This window comes from Cajanus cajan, chromosome 7 (genome assembly GCF_000230855.2).
Source record: "Cajanus cajan strain Asha chromosome 7, NIPB_CcT2T_4, whole genome shotgun sequence".
Lineage (NCBI taxonomy): Eukaryota > Viridiplantae > Streptophyta > Magnoliopsida > Fabales > Fabaceae > Cajanus > Cajanus cajan.
The window spans coordinates 46,241,468-46,259,029 of NC_138523.1; the positions used below are offsets into that span (position 1 = coordinate 46,241,468).

Sequence of the window (17,562 nt, forward strand, 5' to 3'; positions counted from 1 at the left end):
AAAATAGTATGCACACGTTTTTGTAAGAATCAATAATCTTTTCCTCAATCTGCCTTTCCACTTTCTTTATGGGATTTATATTCAAAGTCCAAAAGAAAAAGAGATTTTCCAAGATTCGTATACATGCCCTCGTGACTTCAAGTGTCTTTAAGGAACCTTGGGCGAAGGTGCCATGGACATTTCCAGGATCTTAGGGGAGAGACAATTTCATTTGACGAAGAATATGTAGTTGTTGATGATTTGTTATGCCTAGCTTTTAGTCTCTCTTCATTAGAACATATATATGCTTGCATAACAAAACTTTCCAACCAATTTTATCCAATATATATTTATAATTTGGTATATACATTGTAAAGTAGGACTAACTCCTAGTTGCTTCAAAATAGAAGCAAAATTTAGCACTCATTTTTGCCAAGAACAAAATGGATATGATATGCTTAAGCTTGGATGACTTTTCCGTGAGGAAATCTGACCCTGAACACATGTTCCTCGCCAGTGCATTTATCTACCTTGACAACCCAACGGCTTTTGACCTTCCCCATATTTCTGCTGCCATATTTAGGACTTGTTTGAGTGGCTCCAAATCTAGTCACTAGAAGCCCTTCTCCTATAGGAAGAAGCTGTGTTTTTGACCCACTTGACAAACAAGACTTTGTGCAGCTAAAAGCATTGTACCCCACAACCACTGTGCCACTTTGCTTCCTACCCTCTTGGAATGCTTTGAGGATCTCTTCATGGCTCCCAAGGTTGCAGTCAACAAGCACAAAATCTGCTTCCTGATCATAGTGGTCTTGCAGAAGCTGTTGAGCTTCTCCAACCATGAATTGAACTTGATGAGAGGCCACTCCCAAGGCATGTTTGGAGGCTCTTAGGGCTTCATGGGAAGGGACAATGCAAATGACTTGGCCACCAGTTTGATGAGCAGCAGCAACCAATGCTAGTGTGGTGGAGTCTGCTGCACCAGCACATGCCACAACCATGTGTTGTGCATTGTTTCCTGCAGCTAGTGCTGATATAAACTCAGCCACATCTGGCTCTTTTCCCTTTTGACCCTGAACAAAACAAAACAAAACAACACTACTATCAGATCAAACAATACTATATATCATGTAAAATTTCTTATGATATATATAGAACATGTTTGGATACAAGTTTTGAATTTTTTTTTAAAGCTTCTTTACTAAAAAAATTTCGGTAAACAAACTTTTAAAAGCATTTTTAATTTGTATCCAGGTTCACGTAGAGATTAAAGAAGCTAGATAGGAATTTTTTGAGACATGCGTTGGAGAATAATATCAAGTTATCAACACTATACTCACCATTTTCAAAGTGCTGAGGTAGGCCTTTGTGGCATTTTCTGCAGACCAGCAAGCCATGATTCACTCTTGGTTGAGTCCTTGAACTGCTCTGAGGCTTTTTTGAATGGAAGAGGATTTTGGATGCAAATGATGAGTGGCTTGGTTGGCTTTGCTTCTTGATCTTATAAATATATAGGAGCAACCAACGGATCTCGCTGGACATACGTGGGTCATGTGTCATTCCAACTAGCTCAGACAAAGAAAAATATATGATAATATGCTCAATGACATGCTTGTACCTAAAAAAAAGCTTATTTGGTTTTGTCGGCCTTTCTATGTTGGATTATTTAGTTGAAGATTCTTAGTATTAATTAATTATTTATTAAAGTTAAGGGTATATTAATTATGTCAAGAAATTAATCATCGGTTTCTAATGTATTTATTGTCAAAGTTAAAAAACTTTCTCTCTATATAAATACTTTAATGATAAATGCACCTGCATGTAAAGCAGCTTTATAAAAAAAAAAAACTATTATAATTGGTTTAATGGTAGAAAGTAGGAATAGTTTGTACAAATTCTAAGTTCCAATTTTACTTTCTCAAAAAACGAAATTTAATTTGATTGTTATCATTATAATTTCTTTTAAAACAATACCGTGAATCAATAAAATCACATCAATGACTTTTTATCTATTTATTTATTTTTAATTAATAATTAAAGATGAATTATTCATTAAAATCATTAGATTATTATAAGAAGATGAGGAGTTGGAATAAATTGAAATAACATGATTTTGTTATATATATATATATATATATTAAATTTAAAAAATATTATTTAATTTGTAATAAACTCCACCCAAATTATTCTCTTATTTCACGTTCCACTGCTGATTTTCTACTATTAGACGAATTTAACATATGGAAAATATATAATTTTCCAAGGAAAAAAAATTGAGATATAGGAAACGACGAAAAGAAAATGATGACAATCAACACATGACACATATAGTTCATGCCAAATAGAAACAAATTAGGCATATATACTAATTGATTTCATCAATCTTTCTGTTGACCAAAAATGGTACTTAGGTGAGCTTCCTGGATATTGGGGAAACTCATTAGAAAAATATTTAATAATAACCTTGGCTTATAGTTAAAAAGATATATAGGACTCTTTAGAAGTTTAATCAAGTTCTAATTTATTTAGGAAATATTAATACATAAGTAGTTTATTCTTAACCGGGCATTTTCACAAATATATATATATATAATCACAAAACTAATTTTCAACATGAGAGCAGGGATAGATCTACTTACAACATAGTGGGGACACTTGCCCCCACTACCATTTTATACATATATAATTTTTTATTCAAAAAATAATATATTTTAAAAATAAAAATTATATTATAATATATATATATATATATATATATATATATGTGTGTGTATTTAAATCATCGTATGTATAAAATATAAATTTGGAGAAATTGTTCATTTATTTGATATTTGTCAAACTTTCAAATGAGATTAATTCTCATATGTGATAAAAAAAACATTCCTTAATAATGAATCAATTTTTTTTAAAAAAATTTAATTGTAATATATATATATATATATATATATATACATATATTAATGTTCACATATAGAGTGTAATATATTAATTTTTGATAAAATAAAATTTGCAGCATGTATGTTTATCTTTTATACTTTCAATTTATTATATATGTTGATAAAAAAATCAAAATAATAAAAATTGTAAGATTGTATATATTGATTTACAAAAATTAAAATAGGAAAGATTAGAAGATTTATGTTCTATTTATAATTTTTATTATAAAATATATTTTATAGTAAATTAATATCATCTAAAAATTTATATCACATATTAAAAACATGTTTATATCATAAATAAATTAAACTTGATTTTTATAAAATTTAACATATTTATTTTTATATTTTTATTAATGTTAAATTATTATAAAGTATGTTTCTAAGATTGTACTTCTAATAAAATATTTAAAAAAATGTCTATGACAGATAAATATGTCATATTTAAAATATATATTTTTATAAAAAATTAAGTTCAAATCTATTAAAAATATGACATAATCTAACTTAGTTTATTTTCATTCTTAATCGTAATTATAGATATAAAAACTTGTAAAAATAATTATAATATATATTTATACTTTTAAAAATTATATATAAATTTTTTAATACTATAAATATATGAATAAATATTGTCTTCTTATTTAAAATTTCTCGATCTGTCAACAAAGAGATTAATGATATTTAGTAAAACAACATTTTCAGTAAGAGAGAATATTTATTACGTCGTTCCAGTACTGCTACTATATAACATCTTTCTGACACAATCTGATGAATTTTAAAATTTTGATGCTACATAAAAATATATTAGAAACCAATTTTTTTTTTAAAAAAAAAAGACCAATTAGGATCAAAATTATAAAATTCATCATAATTGTATCAGAAAGAATTAAGGAAACGGTACCAAAAAGACTCGAATTTGATTAACTACTATTCTTTCAATACAATAGATAAATATTTATATTACTAATATTTTTTTACATGTGAAATGCGCGTGTTTATTATATATAATATAATTAAATTTTATAATAAATTATATATAAAAATATTATATTTAAATATATAAATTATATTTAAAATAAGTATATATAAATATTTTTAAATATATAAATTATATTTCAAATTTATGATAAATAATTTGTATTATAAAAAATATTTTTATTTATTAATAATTTATTTTAAAATATTAATATTTAATAAATAAATAATTATGATAAATAAAAATTGAATTAAATAAAAAATTCTTACTTAATAAAAATATTTTTACACAAAATAGAAGTTTGTGTTTAATATATAATGTTTGATATAATTATAATTTGTAATTAATAAATACCTTGAATTTATACATTATATAATAATTAAAAATTTATAATAAAAAAATACTTTTAAAATATAATTATAATTTATATTTATTATAAATAATTTATATTGTAATACAATGTCATTTTTAATTATTGATAATCGTTTAAAATTTTATGAAATTCAATATGTAATTATAAATTTTAAAAAATTGAAAAATATGAGAGGTTGCGAAAAATTCTTAAACATGTTACCATTAAAAAAATCAATTAAAAAAGCTCTTAATAAACAATAATCTTAAAAACAATTCCTATGCATATAGCTATATTATAATTATAATCTACGTATAAAGAGTTAATTATGTGGAGGCACGGGCATAGCGAATCAAATAGCTGTAATTTCTTCAAATTTGGTAGTAATTATTCCCAAAATAATATTAGAATCATTATTTTGATTTTATAAAAAACATCATAAAATTAATAAATAGGCATACCATATAACACTTGTAGGAGTTTCACCGTTGATTCTAATTAAGGAATGTTATGAACATTTTTTTCTAACACTTTTTTTTAACATTTAATTATTGGTGAAATTTATTAAAAATTAAAAAATTTTGTTAATCTTATATTTCATTTAATGAGTATTTTCTAATTTAGTTGTAAGACTCATTAAAATTTATAATTTTTAACTAATAATGAATAAAATACTATCTAAAGAATGTTAGAGTCAGTAGCATTTCTATTGTACTAATGTTTATGGTGACAATTAGAAGGCACTACGAATTTGTTTACATAAAAAAAAAAAACATTTTTAAAGTAATTCAATATTTAACTTGACATATTGATGGCTACATTAGCCCCCAATTGTAGCTATGATGCCTTAGAATTAGAAAGACAACAATATAAACATTACCTAACATGAAATTAAATGAATTCAATTCGTTCCTATGAGTGTCTTGGACAACCAACTAAATTCTAATTAGCTGTGGGCGAGTGTTAGGTGAGGCAGAAAAACGTAATGAAGTATCATATTCATATTTGTTGCAGACAGAACCACATTCACAGTGTCTTGCCTGCACCAATTGTCTGTACATTGCTCTTGCTCCGGAACTTGTTATCGCAATATATGGATTAATAAACATCACGCAAATGAAAAATGTATTGTATATCACCGATCTCTTCGTAACTTTTAACAGCCAAATGATTAAAAATAAACTACAAAGCCAGAGTAAATATCCACTTTAAGAGGAGTAATTGAAATTCATGTTTGTTCTCCTATAATTTGAAAATTATGAGATTGGGTTAAGTTGAATTCCTTTCTAAAATACTATCATAAGTTTGTCTTAGTTATTATCTAGCTAGTGTATGCCTATTAAGTCACTTACTATCCATTATCATCCATTATTAATCAAAAATATTGTTAAAAACCTCGTATTAACTAATAATATAATTAAAGTAGAGAATATTTTTTATCTTATAAATTAATTTTATAAAATTGAATTAAATTTATATAGTTTGTATCTTTTTTATAAAACATGTAAGACTTTTATAGAGTTTGTATCTCTTTTATAAATTAAATATCAAATTATGGAATCTATTTAAAATATAAAATCTGTGTAGAAACATGATAAACAAATCTAAACACTAAAAAGTTTGATTTCGTCTTGAGTTTCTTTTCTTCTTTTTTTATTTTTTTATTTTTAAAAACGGATTCTTCAAGCAAGTTTTGTCTCCAAATTAAGTGCTCCATTGGTCCATCTAATTTAAATTGGCCTTGTTTTCCACTTCCAAAGACAAAGCTTTTGGCCAAAATCTCTAGGGTTGTATTAAATTAAGAAAAGAAAGAGCAAGTTGCAAGAAAAATATAGGATAGGTAGACCCTAGAGACATGCCAACGCCAAACACCCTCGAGAAGATGGGATTAGCTGGCTACGGCACTTAAGAAACGTTGTTTGATTCTTTGTGTATTAGTGAAATCAAACAAAGATCTAGATCACATTCAATTGCTTCCCCTACCAAGAACATTGTTAGCAAGGGGGAAATCCCATGAATAAATTTTCTGTCTATTGGTCTCTTCATTATAAGATGCTCCCAATTTGTCTGATTCTGCTGGGGAGGGAAGATGATGCAAAAAATAATTGGTGGACCGTTTCTCAAGTCTTCAATGTAGAAAATTTCTTACTTAAACTGCTAAAGTTGGCCTAGTGGAAGAGGTTTAAAATAATATATACAGATATTAAGTTTATATACACGTCTTAAGTTTAAATTTTAGTATCGACAATATAATTTTGATAAATAAAAAAGAAATTTCCTTTCTTTTTCTCTATACAATTTTCAAAATCCATTTCCTGATTTGTCCCAATTTAATATTTGAGAATCTAATAAAAATATATTGAATATATGGGAACGTGGGGTTCTGAGAAGGACGCAAAATGGATCGGAGACGAATTCAACACACGTATACAATCAGGAATCATCTAATTAATAAATATAGGCATTTGGAAAGAAAAATAAAATGATGTATATAGACAAGTTGTGGTTCAATAGTTTTTGGGTGTATCCATGAAGGGGACACGTTCTGATGGGTCAGCATATCTCATTCATGAGCTAAGTATGGTACCTTATCGAGTACCATTGTCATCTACCTCGTGTAATTTATTTACGCATGCATGCATGTATTTGTAGGATCTTCGTCTTGAGACATGATCCGCAGCAGAAAAGGAAAAAGGAGAAAAAAGAGAGTTTGTGGTCAGCATTTTTCGATGTACTGCCAAGAGATAAAATATGTTCTGCAACTTGGTTTACAGCATTGAATTTAAAAGGATATTTTTATGTTATGTTTCTCTTTTTTTTAAAAAAAAAAAAAAAACTCAACAACATACTCTTTAAATACACTTTTAATTATTTATTAAGATCTGTTTTTTCTTTACACCAATCATTAACAGATATCATAAAAAAAAAAGTTTATATGTTTCAATTCTTATTTAATGAGTCATATTCATTATTTTGCAAGTTTTACTTAAATAACTAATAATAATAATAATAATAATAATTATTATTATTATTATTGTATCATTTTATTAATATAAAATATTTATCAGTTTTACTCATAACTAATTTCTATTGAAAAATCTAACAAACTACCTTTAATGAGGATAATAATAATATTTTAGAGTACTAGCCATCTCTCTTTAGTTAAATTGTTAATTTATGAAACCATAGTAATCAAGAATAAATGTTGACACTCTATTAGAAATTTATTTCATTTTTAAAATTAGAATGCAAGGTGTAAACAAAGTTTTATGAGATAAAAAGAATCACCCAATTTTAAAAAAAAAAGGGGGTGACCACTCTAAATAAAAACATACCTCAAGGAAGAACTTTTAAGATTGTTCAAGAATTTCATAATCTTATTTGAGATTATGTATATATAATATATGTATATATATAATCATTAAATTCTAATTTTTGCCTTTTTCTACAGTGTGTTATATGTTTCTTATCTCCTTTGATCCTTATTATTGTACGTGAAAGCATTACTTTTCAATATTAGTTTTAAAGTTGATGATTGTGAATTTTTTAATTAAACAAGTATCAAATCTTGATGAAATTAATAGTGATTTCATATAGATCTTTATATCGAAAATCTTATTAAATACGTAAAAGTTAAGGAGTTTATCCCATTAATAATAACTAAAGGCTATCTAAGTACAACAAGAAATGTCACCTTTCAATACTTGCAGAGGACTATTAAGATCAAAGATATGACAAAAACACGTCAAAGTTTATGGGGGACATTAAAAGGATGGTGCAAAATAAAAAAATAAAATAAAAAGTGAATATGATTGCAATGAACTTCCATAATGATGAAAGGTGAAAAAGCAAGAATATGATTTAGAAATTTTAATTAAGGGGAGAATTATTGGAAAATAATTTAAAATTTTGATTTTAATTTTTTAGGATGTTATTTGGATTTAAAAATATTATTTTATTTTAAAAAATTATTTCTTTTTTAAATATTTGGATATATAAGATGTATATATAAATAAAGAATCTTGATATGATAAAAATTTTAGTTTGAAGAGGAGGATACCACTTAATGTGAGAGTGGTCATGTGAAGAGAGAGTTTCTCAATTTATTTTATCTAGAAAATTGTAATCTTATTTGAGATAATAAATACTGATATGTTTTTCATGAATATAAATAAGATGTATTAAATCACGTTAAATTATGTATTTTTTTTCTTCTATATTTGTGATTTTATATGTGTCTCATATCATTTGATTTCATTATTGTGCATGAAACAATTATTTTCCCAACAATATTATGTATGTACCTATATATGTAAGTATATAATTTTTAAGTGTCTAAGCGTTTACTCTTTTTTTTTTCTTTCACAAAAAACTATTTTTCTCCCTAAATATTCACTTACAATCCTTATAATTTAATGAAAATACATAGACAATGTAAATATTTTTAAGCAAAGTTGTTTTTTTGTTCCCTTTTATAATATTCAATTTATGATTTTGCTCCTTCAATTTTTAATTCTATAATTTTAGTTCTTAACTTTATAAAATTTATAATTTTAGTTTCACCATTAAATTTTATTTCCTTTTTTTCATCTCTTTTTTTTAATCACTTTTATGAGATAAAAATAAAAATAAAAGTATAATTTAGTCTAACTATTTTAAATATTAATTATCGTAGCATTCATTTTATGTGAGATCTCCGTTAATGTTATAATTTTAATTGGCAACCAATGAAAATTTAATAACGAGACTAAAATTATGACCTTTTTTTTATTTTTATTTTTACAATTTTTGGAAGATTGAAACTATGGATAAATATTACAAGAAAAAAATATAATTTAATTTAATTTATTTTTTATTATATTATCTAAATATAAATAAGAATGGGTGATAAGATTATTGACCTTCATAATAATTGTGATATGACATCCTCTTTTATCTATTTTCTTCATTTGAAAAAGATAAATAAAATAGTATTTTATTTTCTTGTTACTATATTGGTTAATATATTTAACAAAATTGTTTGCAATTATACTTGAAAGCTAATACAATTAAAAGAAATTATACTTAATTATTTTTGAAAAATATCATTTGCATAATATAAAAATTTATGTGTGAAGTAAAATAAAATCAGTAAGCTTAAATATTAAAATCATTGTTGAATGAAGACTTAGAAATTATGATATATGTATTAATGTATTTTGTTGAGAGCTAATAGAGTATAGCTCAGGGTTCGTGTGAATGTTGTAAAATTCTTTGTAATACATTCAATTTCATAGATTAAAAAAAAAACTATTTTGTTGGGAGTCAATAATCATAATTAAATAAGTGGGTTAGAATTTAGAAAATTAGTTGAATCAACATATGTCCTTTTCCTCCCTAAAGCTCAAACCAGAGCCCACTATTCTTTTCATTAATGGGCCACACATGTCATCTCACCCCATAACTACATGTTGATTTACCCATAGCTCATGATAAACACACCTCCACTCTCCTATAAGCACACCCCCTTTTAAAAAAAATATATATAAAATGTCTAAATTACCCTTAAAAAAAAAAATTCCTAAATTTATACCCTCCTTCCTCGCACCCCCTTCCTCGCACCCCCTTCTCCGCAAGCAGAACGGGCCGTACTGCAAGCAGAACGTCCCGTACTGCTTGCAATACGGCCCGTTCTGTTTTCAGTGCTGGCCGTTCTGCATCAAAACAGGCCGTACTGTTTTCAGTACGCCCCGTTCTGCAAGCAGTACGCCGCGTTCTCCAATCAGTACGGCCCGTTCTGCAAGCAGTACAGGCCGTTCTACTTGCAGTAAGGGCCGTTCTGGGGCCATTCTGTTGCAGTACAGGCCACCGCGTCACTTTTAAAATGGCTACCTTATGACTGATTTTAAAACTCCGATTTTAAATGTTATTTTTGTACTAATCTTTCTTTTCATAGAACAAGTAAGAGTCTTTCTCATACAAAATCACTTGCCGACATTGCGCACCCCTCTTCTTTCTCTTTCTGGCACTCCTCTTCTTCTTCTTCTTACTGTTACGAAAAGTTCTTTCCGGAATTATATAAAAATATTCCGGAAAATACTTTCCATAATATTAAATTCTTATTCCGGAAAGTATTTTCCGGAAATATTTTGTTATATAATTCCGGAAAGTATTTTTCATAATATTAAAGTTACTATTACGGAAAGTTCTTTCCGGAATTATATGAACAATAATTTCTATTCCGAAAAGTACTTTCCGGAATGCTAATGACTGTAAAAGTACTTTTCGAAATGCTATGACTGTAAAAGAACCTTTCTTATGCTGATTATGGTGGGACTAGTCCTTTTTTTCTATTCAGAATGACTGTAAAAGTATATTGCTTAATAACATTGAGCGGAAAGAGGCTTTGGGAAGAAGAGGGGTGTGAAATGTGGGGTGTGGGAAAGGAGGGTGGGGGAAGGGAGGTGTAAATTTAAGAATTTCATTTTTTTTAAAGGGTAATTTAGACATTTTATATTTTTTTTTTAAAAAGGGGGTGTGTTTATATGAGAGTGGAGGTGTGTTTATCACCAGCCTTTACCCATTTCTTGTTGGGCTCAGCTTCTGTAGCATGATTTGAGGATAAAGATCGAACGGTTGTAAATGGAGGATGATTTATGACCGTAGATGGGGAAAAAATAGTAAGACCCCTGTCACCTACACCTACGTAATCTCACTGTCTATGGACTCGCTGAAATTACACCATTTTTAATTAGTCCATTGAAATAAATAATTAATATAATTGTTATTACATATGATTTCTGCAATAGTTAATGTAAATGTCCAACAGGTTCTATTATAAATTTATAATAATTTTGCAATTCTTGGTAACATAGTGTTATCGTATATTCTTTACTAACGTGAGATTGAAGTCCATTGACGAGACCCTCCATCATACCGTAAAGCAACAACCTGCGTCAAATCAAAGCTTTGACAATCGCTTCTGTTTCTGCAGGTTGGTGGCTAGTACGTTGGTCTCATTCGGATTTGATGGATAGAGAGCCCATATAGTTTCAAAATCAAGGTTTACTTTTTTTTTAGCCTTTTTGATTTGGGCTTTGAAGGGTTGGTCCAGTCTAGATCTTTCTACTGTTAATGAGACAATTTTAAGGGTCTCTTGCACCCCAAGATTAGGGGGGTTTCTTAACAAAGAATGGGGATTATTTTAATGTGAGTTAATTTTTATTATTTGGTGATTTTTTGGACTAAACTTGTCTTTCTAAAAAGAAAGAGTTAAATAAAAATATTAAAAAAATGATAAAATAGTCGAATAAATAGGATTGGGAAGAACCGAGAAACAAAAACTTTGAAGTCAATACTTGTCCCTTTTAAGAAATGAAACTTCAGAAAAGAATAATTAAAGTTAACAAGATTAAAAAATGTTGAATTTTATTTTCAGGATCATTTAGAAATAGTTTGTCTAATGTTCGGTATTTTGCTTGATCACAATTATCATTTACTTAAAGAGTATCATTTCGGTTTAACCCTTATTCTTATTTTTTTTTTATAAAAAAATTCAATACATGTAATGATCAATAACATATTACGTAAGAAGCCTTGTGCTTATTTAAAGTCATTTAAATTATAAGGAATTATTGAAAATTTTTGTTTAGTTTTTCTTTTACCAATGTGGATTACAACAATAAGATTCAAATTTAAAACCTAATGTGTATATTATTCTTATTTGACTTTTACACTATTAGTTGATCCTAGTTGTTTGTTTGTTTTAAGAAATGTATATAGATATTCTTAAAAATATTAATAATTGAAATCAATTAATGCATGACTTTTACTTAAAAGGGATAACATGAATCTGATCAAGATTAAAAGGCTCCAATTATAAGAATATAGCATTGTTCTTAGGTATGGGTTCTTTTATTATTAATTTGTTCTTGTTGAATGTTTTGTTTCATTTCACTTTAATTTTGTTATACGTATGTTTGTTTTCTTCTAAAATTTAAATGTTTTGTTGGCAAAAAGAAGTCCTTCCCCACATGCATAAGAAAAAATGAGGTGTATATGCAAGAGGAGAGTTGTGTTTGTTGGGTTGGATGAAGAATACAAAGTTGACAATGGCACCAATAATGCAACAAAATGTTGTGCCGTAGCATCCAAGCTTGCATGAAGGTTTTAAAAAAGTAAAGTTGTTTAGAAGTTAGCTCTCACTGTCGTCCTTTGCCAAAGCCTTATAGCTAGTCCTTGTTTTCTCATGACATTTTTTTTAATACAAAATCTTTGGTCTCAAATGATTAACATTTTTCTTGTCGTAAATTGTGTATCACTTTGTTGCATTATACTTTTATGATGAAAAGTTCTTATTTTTCAAAACCAGTTCTAGAAATTGGTCTTTAAATGGGGCCTCAGGGTTAGGCTATAATGCCCTGAACAATATGTATTTTTTTTGGAGACAAACAAGATCCGTGATTTCGCTTTCTTATAATCATGCATCTATTTTATTTACAACTAGAAGTTTGGAGCTAAAGAAATGGAGAAAAAAAAGGTATTTTACAAAATTACTTTGTTGGAATTTATCATGTAATGAAGTTAACTTTGCTGCTAAAATCCATTGCAGCTTGGAGTTGATTGAAACTTTGTGAAAGTGATCAGAATAAAACTTGAAAAAATAAATTGTGCACATGTGGTCATGATTATAGAATAGCTAGGTTAAGTAATGTATAGTTAACAAAAAAGACAAGCATGGATATGGATAAGATTAAAAATTATAATGAAAGAAGTAAACCTGAGAACATTAGCATATGATTATTAGGTGGAGCTTTAGACCGTTTAAAGTGGACCAATCCAATATATGTTATTTTGATACAAAATTGAGTACAATGATGTCTTTTGGGAGCCAGTTGTTAGCATTGTTTTGGAGTACAACAATAATTATAAAATTAAAAAATACAAATAAAGAAACAGATAAAGTTTGTAATGATCATACACGATAAGCATTATTAGGTAAGGTAAACTGGAGATTTGATTGCTCCGGTAATTTGTTTTGAAAGTTATGTTCCAACTAAAACGACAAAAATATTCATTATTTACTAGGAATTTTCCTTTTTTACAGCTTCTTTTTTTATTCTCTTCCGTTCCATGTCTCTCAGAAGCTTCTTGAATTGTTTAACTAATTAAGAGGGAATTTTAAAAAGATGTGTACCCATCCCTCACCCCACCCCAACCCAACATTTCACAAAACTAATTAGTTTTACTTAATTTAACTTCAACTCATTTAATTAACAGACTTAATTTTCGGGTTAAGTTTAACTTAGTTTACCAAACAAATTTATCATGCCTTATATAATAAGGAGGGAAGAGAATATTAAATAAGTAGTCGAGTCTAAAATTGATTTAAAATAATAATTGAATTCATTTTCCTGTTTCAATTCCATAAAAATCAATATAATTTGATTTTATTGGCTGTGATTACTCTTATTCTCAAGGTGCAAGGCTGGTTCTACCTCTAGACAACTTAGTTACTTATTAAGCCGTGTAAAAGAAATATTTATTGTTAATTAAATTATTAAGTGATAAGTACGTACTGTGATAATTTTGTATTAAGTCTCTTTTGTGTTTTTTCTTATATTATATTAAAATAAATTTATTACCAACATAATTAAAATTTATTTTTGAAAACATTAATTATCTAACATTCTAATTAATTTCTCCTTTTCTCTTATCTTTTCACCTCCTTTCCTCGACTGTCTTTCTAACTTTGTATTTCATGTTACTAATTGTAAATTTCCGTTCTCCTAAATTGATTTTAGTGAACAATTTGATATATCGGTAATTTTGATTTATTTTTAAAATTGAACATATTAAAAAAAAGTGTAATAGTAACCCATTAGAAGCACTAAATTGTATCATAAATCAAATTATTTTTATTAATGCATGTATTATTTATAAAATATTATTGACAATATTTGTAATTATTGCAGCCACAAAAATAAGTTTTCTAAAATTAAATTTTGTTTTGAAATCTAGTATTTTAATTACAAGATCGGTTAAATAAATTAGTTGTATTGTTTATTAAGAGAGAATTGTTAAAATGATTTTATCATAAAACTTTGATTGATGTTTTTTATTTGATTAATATGATTTTAGTATTTTACAACTTAAAAAAATAAAATAGATACATTAATGAATTATGTTAAATTAGACCTTACACATAAATTTTACTTAAGCTCCTTCAATTTCTAAACACACCCTGTCTAGGAGTTCATTAGTTTTCTGTTTTACAAAGATCATGGTGATCATCGATCTCTAGTTTGAACTATATATTTATTTTCTACACAAACATCTTTGATGGCACGTGTTGGGAAAAGAAGCAGCCTTCAAACAGCCACAGCGGAAGCACACACACAAATAGAGAAACAAAAACAAACTCAACAAATGATTCTATTTCTCTCCACTTACAATTTTTACAAGGACAAAATTGCAAACCCTCTCACTCACAAGTTTTCTGGAAAAACTTGGAAACCTTCATACACAAGTTTTCTGGCAAAACTTGAAAACCTTCTCATGACACACAACTACCCAAGTCCCCAATACACCCATTGGAACCTATGTTGTTGTGGTGAGTAGACACTAACTATCACCTCTTATTTATAGTAGTAGTCTACCACTCCCTTCTTCAAACTTCATGATGTAATGTGGGACTTTGGAGGATACCCACACACTTTGGGCACAACATTCCTCCCTTCATCCAAAGTCTCACATTAACCCATCATCATTCACAAGTTTTCTGGCAAAGCTTGGAAACCCTCCTTCACAAGTTTTCCTGGCGAAACTTGAAAACCCTTTCCCACAAGTTTTCTGGCAAAACTTGGAAACCCATTCTCACAAGTTTTTCTGGCAAAACTTGGAAACCCTCTCTTCACAAGTTTTTCTGGCAAAACTTGAAAACCCTTCTTCACAAGTTTTTCTGGCGAAACTTGAAAACCCCTTCCCACAAGTTTTCTGGCGAAACTTGGAAACCCATTCTCACAAGTTTTTCTGGCAAAACTTGGAAACCCATCTCTTCATATGACCTCCTCGGTACACTGCTTCTCTTCCTCCCTGGTACACTGCTCCACCATCGAGTCAGTCACCCGATCAAACCATCGGCTCTGATACCACTTGTTCGGAAAAGAAGCCGCCTTCAAACAACGACAGCGGAAGCAGACACACAAAAAGAGAAACAAAAACAAACTCAACAAATGATTCTATTTCTCTCCACTTACAATTTTTACAAGGACAAAATTGCAAACCCTCTCACTCACAAGTTTTCTGGAAAAACTTGGAAACCTTCATACACAAGTTTTCTGGCAAAACTTGAAAACCTTCTCATGACACACAACTACCCAAGTCCCCAATACACCCATTGGAACCTATGTTGTTGTGGTGAGTAGACACTAACTATCACCTCTTATTTATAGTAGTAGTCTACCACTCCCTTCTTCAAACTTCATGATGTGGGACTTTGGAGGATACCCACACACTTTGGGCACAACATTCCTCCCTTCAAAACTACCCAATGTGGGACTTTGGAGGATACCCACACACTTTGGGCACAACAGCACGTAATCAACAATTTTCCCTGTCTTAGATCACATATAATATGTTCTCATAATATATTTTTATGATGAAAAGTTTTTGTTTTAAGCTTCAGATTTTAAGCTTTAACTTTAAGTGGGGCTTTAGGGTTAGGTCAATGGTTGAAAGTGTATTTTTTTTTTCAACGAAAAACAAGATCCGTGATTATCTCTTCTCTTAATCATACAGCTTCTCGACAACAGCAAGTCTGGAAGTTGGAATTAAAGCTGAGACTCGCACAAAGCACTCCAATATATTTGTTCTCATTTATTTATTTTGGTAGTGTGTACATAAAACTAGGAATATAGGTCCAACTAACTAGTACTAAACTTAGAAAGCATAAAGTTCAACTAATTAATAAGTGTTTGTAGTTGTTTCAAAATTGTTAAAAATGGCCAGCTTGCTCACTCGGCTTTCTATATAAATCTATGATAACAAATAAAAAGTGTGAATAATAACTTTTTAAATATTTCCAACTTTGTTTACAAAAGGGTTTGCGTGTCTCATAGGAATGTGTATTTTATTTTAATAAAAGTAGAAATGCTTTTATGAAATTCTTCGTCGTTAACTTTGTTAAAATGCCCAGGAGCTTGGGGTTAATTGAAGAAAGTTAGAATTCATTTTGAAAATATAAAAAGTAAATTTATTTATTTACACATGTTTTCATGAGTACAAAATATGTTACTGCTAGCACTTAATAAACATGACAAACAAAAATATTGTAGAAGACTTCAAACAATATATAATAAACCCAGTAAAACTAAGCATCTTAATTATATAGTATATGGTTAGGATGATTTCAGACTTTTTTTTTAAAATGATGTGATATATATATATTATCGGGATGCAAATAAAGTCTCACATTATTCAAGTAATAAAATAAATATGAATTTATATATATACACAGTTATTTCTATTAGTAAGAGGTTTTTTAAATGATGTTTAAAAACAAAATTGTGAGGACTTAAATTTAAAAAAATAATATCTTACCCGTGTAGAGACAATATGTATATGTGTGTGGTAAAAACTCCCCGTGTATAACATATATATATATATATATATATATATATATATATATATATATATATATATATATATATATATATATATATATATATATATATATATGGCTCTAAGTTTTTTAGTACCTTGAGTTAAATCAAAAAATAATTGTCCTCATAAATATTTCAATATTACTTGTGATTGCAATTTCCAAATTTAAAAGTATAAATATACAAACTGTTAAACACAATTATATAAAAAAGAAATGATTATGTGTATAATATATTTGTATATAAGTTATCGTTAGAAATCATTATGTAGCAAAAAAAAAATAATCAATTATGATAACACATCATAAAGAGTTCGTGACAAAAAGGTGGAGACTTAATTTGATTTCAAGATTTATTCAGAATAAGATAGGTCATGATTTAAAAAATAAAAAAATCAAATAAATTAGAGATAAAGAAAAAAAAGAAAATTAAAAATAACTTTTATTTATTATTTTACATTAATACTCGTGAAAATTCATACTAAAAAAGAAAAAAAAAGTATATAAGTGAATGCTATATAGAATATTACCGATTTATTTTTCTAAAATTATTAATATATTTTTGTTGACTAGTGAAAAAAAAATTATTATTAATTAATTGCACATAATTATTTTACTTTCTTTAATAGAATTTTCATAATTTAATTATTTAATTTTTTATATTATATAAACAATA

General features: G+C 27.6%; 1 protein-coding gene across 1 annotated transcript; it reads right to left on the reverse strand.

Moving 5' to 3' along the window:
* Positions 1–301: 301 nt before the first annotated feature.
* Positions 302–1,494, reverse strand: LOC109807112 (DUF1442 family protein (DUF1442)). The gene is made up of 2 exons (XM_020369640.3): positions 1,320–1,494; positions 302–1,052 (listed from the first exon to the last, which is right to left on the reverse strand). The coding sequence occupies exons 1-2, from the start codon at positions 1,374–1,376 to the stop codon at positions 438–440; spliced, it is 672 nt and encodes a 223-aa protein (XP_020225229.1). The 5' UTR covers positions 1,377–1,494; the 3' UTR covers positions 302–437.
* Positions 1,495–17,562: the final 16,068 nt, after the last annotated feature.

Excerpts from the sequence above, each read along its gene's own strand:
- LOC109807112 (XM_020369640.3), bottom strand. The coding sequence starts at position 1,376 with ATGGCTTGCTGGTCTGCAGAAAATGCCACAAAGGCCTACCTCAGCACT. Across the intron at positions 1,053-1,319 it reads ACCTCAGCACTTTGAAAATG|GGTCAAAAGGGAAAAGAGCC; the intron begins GTGAGTATAGTG and ends TGTTTTGTTCAG.